Genomic DNA, 8,845 nt, shown 5'->3' with positions numbered 1-8,845 from the left:
GGCTGCCGGCTTTGGAAATCATTTTAGCTGAACTAAGGATCAAGACTGATGTCTGCAAACTACGCTTTGTGGGATACGTGAGTTTGCTTGGTTGACGAGTATTATGTTTGTGTAAAATTAAAAACTATGATACACAAGATGGACCTTTTAAAAGAGAGGTCCCAAGGAAAGCCTAGAAAGCGACGGAATTGTTGTCTTCATAAAAACTTAATGCCGTACATATACAATGCAGTGCATAACAAATTATCCTACAATAGGCTAGTTCTGTATATACAATAACTAATAACTTTTTGGTCTTGATGATCAAGAACAAAAAGTTAATAGTTTTCAATAAAACAATGTAACTATTAAAACTTTATTTGAACTAAGTAAATAATTGTAATCCAAAACATTCAGTCATATGGTAATTAATGGAAAAAAAGAAGTTACTAGTTGTATTGCTTCTTAGACGGCAATAAGGTAACGAAAATACTTACAGATAAGAAATAAAATTCGCATTAAACTATATTTTATTATCTTAATAGAAACTAGTTTGTGATTACAAAAATACAAATGCAATTTTTCATAAGTAAGCAAAAAATACATAAAAAAATTTAGTAAACCATAAATGCACTATAACAACTTCTCAGAACATATTAACATTTGATAACTTTCACTCGTGCATTTAAGGTCGGTACACACCTAATTTGTAGGGATACATTTTGGCTGCATACGCGTGCATTTCATACAGTGAACCCGCACCGCTATGTTTAACGCATTAGGTCTGTACCGGCTTTAAGGGTGGTTTAATATAATAAAGTACTTCACATGCCAAAATTCTGGGCGCAACTAATATTTGTATGTAAAAAGCCGCTACCCACAGCATATGAATGTCGAGATCTTCTTAAGTTTGTAGCAAAAACATGACCAAAAAATATTGTTATGGTGAGTTGCACCCTCAACTTTTTAGATCAACGTCAAATTTGACGATGTAACTCACCCTTACGGTTTGTTTTAATAACTTCTAATTTTAAGGAAATATTATTTCTATTTTCCAATGCGTATTTATTGCTTTTACTTTGGACTTCTGTTGTTTTTTTTTCTCGTATAATTGCAAGGAGTTATTTACTTTAAAAGAATCCTCATGATCACATCAGTGGAACAATCTGGCGTGATCACGATTCTGCATTATTTAAAAAGGCCTTTAAACTTATAGATCTTAATATTCAACTTACTAATTGTATATTAGACTATTCATTAAAAGATAACCCATTGAAAGATGCTAATTCATAAATCTGTCCGCAAATTGGACTATTTTAATCAATTATATCCACATTAGTATGGCGTTTTACGAAGTCCAAATAGGCCAGAGAGCTTGGTCATCGTTGTTTACGTGCACAAACGGCGATAGGTAACCCCCAAATTAGTTATAATCTCGACTTAACAAAATAGCCATCAAGTTAATTTTGATATGTGCCTAAGTATGAGTTACAGTTAGGGCAGTAGTGGTCGGCATTTCGACAGGAGTCTGTGCAGTACGGGATACAAATGCAGGGCCAGCACCTGAAAGTAATATAATGGTTACTATATATATATATAACAAATCACAGTGCGCTATTGTGAGGCAACAACAACCACAACGCAATGTGATTAGTTCGCTACGTGTCACTTCGAATCGACACGATAGTGAGAAGTGAAATATAAATAATTACTCCGCCCTCTGGTTTAATTGGTTTAATTTACCTGAGAATTATAATCATTATTTCTTATTATAATAACCGTGCCCCTGAGTACTTACTTCCGTAGGAATTTCGAAAAGAAAATGCGTGTATTCTAAGTTATGACTTATATGACTCAGTATTTAACTGAGTTACATTGTAATCCATCGAATAGATTTTGCAAGACTGATTAACTAAGATCATCATTCGCTAACATCGAAACTTCCGCATTTATAATATAACTTAGGATATACCATATAGGATACTACAACATTTTTGTAAACAAAGTTTTTGGTTAGGTACTTACAAGAAAAGACATAAGACCAGGGCAATAACGTGTGTCTTAGTGGTGGCCTTGTGGTCCACCCTTGTGGAAATACTGGCGTGGCAAGATGGACACGTCAGCTGGGTCGATTTAGGGCCTACTGGAGCGATATTCATGGTGTCCTGAAAAAAATATAATAGTAAATTTGTGATCTCTTTCAAAATGCGAATATACCAGCACATAATCTAAGGATCACTTGCACCATAGAGGCGCCTCCGTCGTGTATATAAAATGGCGTATTTTGCATTTTTCTGTGAAGGTTAAAGTTAAAGTCAAAGTTGACTGTTGCATCTCATATGTATACCAGTTTTAGTTGGTAATGATAATAGATGTGAAACAATGTGCATACATACCCTATTCTTCTTTAAAAAATAATGATGCATATTAAGCTAATGTATACGCATTCTCTCGTTCTGTCAATACCAAATTTTGTAAAGTTTGATAGTGATATAACATACTTTAGCTTAAAGTATTCTTTATCTTGAATAATAGCGTTAGTATGCACAGTCAGTACCTACACTTGTAAAACACAGTCAAATCGGTTCTTATCACTATCAATTAACAATACGATCATTACCTGGAATGGATTAACTAATAATTTAGTTTTTCCGGACTTAATCTTCAAATTAAATTATTTTCCTTATTCATTTAGATTTCTAGATAATTTGTAAATAAAAACACAATAAACCACCTAGATTTCATGACATCCAAAACATATAATATTGTCTATAATCCATACCTATGTAACTAGCTTTTACCCGGGACTTCGCCCGCGTCAATTTCCCAGGGGAATAGTACATTTTCAGAGATGAAAAAAATATATAAATTTTTGCAATATCTCACTAATTGACGACCTCGGTGGCGCAATGGTAAAGTTCTTGCCACTGAACCGAAAGGTCCCGGGTTCGATCCCCGGTCAAGTCATGATGGAAAATAATCTTTTTCTGATTGGCCCGGGTCTTGGATGTTTATCTATTTATGTATTTGTTATAAAATATAGTATCGTTGAGTTAGTATCCCATAACACAAGTCTCGAACTTATTTTGGGGCTAGCTCAATCTGTGTGATTTGTCCTAATATATTTATTTATTTATTTACTAATGTCTATTGAATAGAAGTTTGAAGAGGAACATACAAACGCACTTTAACATTTATAGTAGATATTAGTTGAGATCGAAAAACTGAAGATTTATTTTTGGACTCTGTTGTAGGTATATACCATAGGTACGAGTATATACTATTGTTTGTTCTCCCACTTGGTGCCAAAATAAACTAATTCTAAGCGCTGGTCATACGAAAACATATTACAGGCCATGGCCGGTAATATGTTTCTTTTCCCATGGAAAGCATGGTTGTTCCAGATGTACTTCTGCAATCTTCAGTGTTTGCCAATGGAAAATTAGTGGGGCCTGAAAGCTAGAAGTGCTATGTTCCGTATACATAATAAATAAATAAATAAATAAATAAATATAAATATAATTAGGACAAATCACACAGATTGAGCTAGCCCCAAAGTAAGTTCGAGACTTGTGTTATGGGATACTAACTCAACGATACTATATTTTATAACAATTACATATATAGATAAATGTCCAAGACCCGGGTCAATCAGAAAAAGATCATTTTCTATCATGACCCGACCGGGGTTCGAACCCGGGATCTCTTGGTTCAGAGGCAAGCACTTTACCACTTCGCCACCGAGGTCGTCATGATTGTATTAATGGATAAATAATGCAATATAATACTCGACTCGTTTACAGTAAATGCCATAGGAATAGTACTTTTTGGTTGTCCTTCTTCGTGCGACTGAATATAGATATGTGATATTTCAAGAAGATAACGCTATACGGTAATGGTCGAGTAGATAACGTGTGAAGAGGTAACAAACAAACAAACTTACTTTCGCAGCAAACAGTATGACGTTGTTGCATCGACTCTGTATTACACGGTACTCTTAGACGTGATATGCTGACACTATGTTACATGAAAATAGGAACGACATAGATTTTTTTTCCTCTAACACATCACGTCTAGGGTTGCAACATAAGTATGACACAGAAAAAAAGACTTAATACTATAATAAATAAATTCATTCATTTACAAATTATTCATTTATAATAACGACTCATGTGAGTAGTGAAACGCGAGATAGCTAGGTATAGGTATTTTATTATCAAAACCATATTATTACATACGCGTATCCGCTCATAAAATAAAATCTAGGTAGGTATGCCAGTTGTTGTTGTGTTATCATTTAGTGATAATAAATAGTTCTCGTAAGTCAAACAGGGGGATTACAGAAACTCACATACCTAATACCTATGCGAGTTATAGGTACACACGTACCTACATTGTTATTTAACCAAATAAGTTATTTTCCCGAAAACATAACACCCCTTTTTGTCACGTCCTAAAAACCTACAGATTTTTGCAAAGCAAGGTTGCCAAAGCAAAATGTTTGTGCCTAAGTATTTCCTTGGTAAACAATATGGATGACCTAATTAACTTCAGAACAACAGCGGCGCCAAAAGATTAATAGACGCCAACAGCCAACACACATTTAAAAATGTGCACATGTAGCTATTCAGTTAGTATACACGCAATTCAGACGAAGACCTTGATACTATTCGGATGTCTGTATCACATATATGGCATACATATACGTTTGTTATATGACATGACATCATAGAGTCTAATAACACACATATAGATGGAAACTCAACGAAAGTACATAAAGCATGTTATTGCGTGACAATCACCTCGCCTGACATGTTTAGTTTATCGATTTTTTCTAAAATATCTTCAACATGATATCAAAAAGTACAATTGTGTGCACGTAAGGTCGTTGTTTGATGCATGCAATACGATTGTTTGAATGAGTAGTTTACGTGTTAGGTACACGTAAACTGAAATTATTATGGCAGTACCTAATAATATCTATGTATGTTTCATTCCACTTAATGACCACGAGGATGGCTAAATAAACTTTCAGAAGACCCCACTGTTATGTTTATAACAATTTATGTATATTATAAACTAGCGACTCGCTCCGGCTTCGTTCGGGTAATACCATAATAAAAAGTAGCTTATATTACCGTCTATATCACTATTGCCTATCTCTGTGCCAAATTTCATCAAAATCGGCTAAGTAGTTTTTGAGTTTATCCATTACAAACAAAAAAAATCTCACTCACTCACTCCCCAAGAAACCTACATACCAAAACTTTAGTTGACAATTAGGAACTGTACAGTCAACTGAACTAACAAATCCTACTGCAAAAACAATTTCATAGCTTTCGACGTGTCCCACTTTGTATTGTGCGATTGGCGAGTTTATCATAGTCTAGGTTTTATTGGCTACATACCAAGTTTATTATAATATACAGACACTCATACACAACATACCTACATATAAACAAAACATAATCTTAAATACCGTCTATTGTCTGTAGGAATCTACCACAAAAACCAATCGAAGTTCATGGTCAAATAGCAAACGTTTTAAATCTAGATTGGATAATGATCATGATTGCAATAACAAAATCTTGTAATAGCACTGTAGCTATACATAGTCCTAAAAAAAACCACTGTCCACTTACAAAAATTTTTTTTTTTGCTTTTGGAATTAGAAGGTGGGGTACAACGGGGTACCTATTATATGTTGTACGGGATACCTACCTACTAATTCCATGATCATAGGTACCCAAATTATCAAGAAAACTAAAAACTTTTTAGTTTTCTTGATAAGGGAAAACTGCAAAAACGTGACGATGAACCAGATGACATACTTAGAATATTTCCGCACCTACAACTTCCCCGACCTAGCTAACTGTCAGATTGGGGCGGGTACGAGTTGAGGGACTAAAGATATCAGCGGTCTGTCTCGTTTCTCCTCACGTATTTCTATTCTAATACGCGCATCTCTTTCTTGTTTGACGGGGTCTATAGCTTTCTGTGTCTACGATCATAATTTTTTTAATTCCCAATAACTGACAAGTCAAAAATAAATGTTTACAAGAATATATTATAAATATATTTTTGTAAACATTATAAAAATAAAAATACTACAGACGAAATCAGCTCTGTAGGCCACATGTAATAATGCAGTATAATATGTAGTAGAACCGCGGTATATAGCCAGTGAGTAGTTTAAATTCGAGCCTAGCGGACCGAATACCAATCAGTATTCTTAGTATTCAATATGGCGAAAGTATTTCTGTCCAAGGTCATCACTAGGCTATTTCAATTTTTAGCAATCATAAGAGCTTCATTGCTAGCCACGCAGTCGTTTACTAGAGAGATCGTACCTATCTGAATTGTATAAATAGGCCTATGCCAGTGCTAGTAATCTACATCAAAATTTTGATGGGAAAAGTAATTAGATCAAATAAAATCTGAATTGAATACATATTTAAATTTTAAATATACTTTAAGATATCATACACACGTGCTTTAAAAATATGTTTTTATTTAAAAAATAACAAAGTCGTCCGCCGCATTTGTTTTCAAACCATTCGAACGGATTTTGGTGCAATTTTCACTGTTATTTAGACAATTTATTAAGGAAGGTTTATACAAACAAACAAAAAGCCTATTTGACTATGTGAAGACGGGCCGGGTGGCTAGTTAAAAATGAAAAAAAAAAACTAAGCATCGAGTACTTATTGACTATCATTTTTTTTTTTGTACTAACAGCCCTTCCCGGCATAGCTCGGGTAAAAACAAAATAAATTATACAACTAAACCTTCCTCAGGAATAACACTATCTATTAGTAAAAACCGGATGAAAATCCGTGCAGTATTTATCACGAACAAACAGACGCAGCAGAGGTCTTTGATTTTGACTTTAAGGATGATTGAAGATCAATTTTTTGCCAGCCTTCATTACAACTCCTTTTTATGAAACTTTTTTTTTTATGCCCAATGAAGATAATAAAGAAGGTCACCAGCCGCCGGCTAACTTCCTCGTCACATTGTCTGGTCAAGGACAAACCGGCGCCGGCAGCTGTTGGATTGGTGGCCTTAATCACATAATTTTTTTATCCACTATCCGTCCGGATGTTTTTTTTATTCGCTTTACTGGGATAGAAATATGAGTTTTAAAGTTTTTTTCTTTATTAAAAAGTAAATAAAAAACTTTGGAAGGAATCCATATTGTCTTTGCACGCGTCTTTTTTTTGTGTATATGTACAATGTATTATTTGTACAATAAAAATTTTACAAATAAACAGAGGTTCTAGTGAGAGAAAATGATTCTGTATACAACCTACCTATATATATATATATATATATATTGCGTTTCAATTGTCCACCATACATTTTTTGCTGTCTTATAGAAATTAATCAAATATTTTTCAAACCTAAGTTTATCTTGTTGTTTACTGTATACAATTTTTCCTTGTTATTAATGATTTCATTCATAACAAGGACAATTTGTATTCAAGTATCACAGTAATATCTGTTTAATTCTATTCTGTTTTTCTACTTATATTCCACCACTTGAGAATATACTGTAGTGATTTCATACTTTCATAGTAGATAAATATTTATAACACTCGTATCTAAGAGCTGTTCAAGGAAAACTCAAAACTTTGGGATATCGTAATAAAACTACATAGTAGGTAGACCATTATAAGTATTAACTATTTAATTTATAAGTACATTTTGTAAACGTGGTTCTGTCCTAAAATAGATCTACTCCTGTCCTCCAGTAGATGTTGTAAGTAGCGACTGAGGGTGGGGCAGCCGATAGGTAACAATAACAATTAACAAAGAGGGTTAACGTCAGGCAAACAGACGATTGATAAGCAACAGCGGAATCGTCCAATTTTACACTGTTCACTAGATTTGCGATATCAGCAACACAAATTCTGCTGGAAACCCCCGAGCATGAGAGTGAGAGAGAAACATTATGTAAATGTTCGACATTTGTGGATCTAGATCTAGGGCGAAATTAGGTCAAATATATAGTAAGACCCACTTAATCTAATCTTTGATAACCTTTCCTATGCAGTTATGAAAATGTGTACACATAAATTCCTCTATCGTCTCATTTCATATGAATTTATGATGTGCACATAATTATGATACCTACACCTACAACCTCTGGACAATTATGTTAGTATTTCATAGTACTTGATTATTTTTGAATTAAATACAGTACATAACAGTAAGAAAAAGCACGTACTTAAGTGTTTTTATTGAAATTACCATAAATAAACCGTTTTACTTGGGTACCGACGCGAAAACAAAATATTCTCTCACCAACAATAAAATATAAGACGCACGTGTATGTAAACAATTGTTGTTCAATTTATTACAAACAATTGTTGCGCATAGTTTCCAAATTGGCAACATAAAGCTGTCAAAATTAATAAACTGTTCAGAAAACAATCACGTTTTTTTCTCACCTTAATTTGTAAATGATTCACAGGATAGTAACACTAATGGCTCAAAGTGCACGTCCACTCAGCTACCGGCCTAACTCACAACTACTTAGCTAGCCACGCACACAGAACATTTTTCAAAGGAAATATTTGTACTATGTTATCAACGCTCTTGTGACTCATCACATGGAGAAGGGCGTCAGTGTTTAAAAAACTATATGTTTATACTACATACAGTTTTGTCGTACCTTATCTATCATATCATGATTTTTTAAATCGATTTTTATGAGTTGATTTACAAATAAATTTGAGCACAGATACTTACTATATGCATTTGTTTAACTTGTCTTGTAACGGTTATTATAGTAGTCGAGAAAAACAAGTTTTACGAAACCTAATTTCGACTACACTCGGATGGCCAACGCGAACGCATGAAC

General features: G+C 33.8%; 1 protein-coding gene across 2 annotated transcripts; it reads right to left on the bottom strand.

Moving 5' to 3' along the window:
• Window positions 1-491: 491 nt before the first annotated feature.
• On the bottom strand, window positions 492-8,592 carry LOC128669386 (lipopolysaccharide-induced tumor necrosis factor-alpha factor homolog). 2 transcript variants are annotated; one of them, XM_053744191.1, is made up of 3 exons: window positions 8,433-8,592; window positions 2,005-2,144; window positions 492-1,542 (listed from the first exon to the last, which is right to left on the bottom strand). In XM_053744191.1, exons 2-3 carry the CDS (start codon window positions 2,136-2,138, stop codon window positions 1,440-1,442), a joined length of 237 nt encoding a protein of 78 aa, XP_053600166.1. In that variant the 5' UTR covers window positions 2,139-2,144; window positions 8,433-8,592; the 3' UTR covers window positions 492-1,439. The 2 variants fall into 2 exon arrangements, with proteins under 2 accessions (XP_053600166.1, XP_053600167.1); XM_053744192.2 differs by lacking the exon at window positions 8,433-8,592 and adding an exon at window positions 2,600-2,719.
• Window positions 8,593-8,845: the final 253 nt, after the last annotated feature.

Source organism: Plodia interpunctella, chromosome 4, assembly GCF_027563975.2.
Source record: "Plodia interpunctella isolate USDA-ARS_2022_Savannah chromosome 4, ilPloInte3.2, whole genome shotgun sequence".
NCBI lineage: Eukaryota > Metazoa > Arthropoda > Insecta > Lepidoptera > Pyralidae > Plodia > Plodia interpunctella.
Note: the sequence above shows the minus strand (reverse complement) of the source record. Positions and strands in the feature narration are given on the sequence as shown.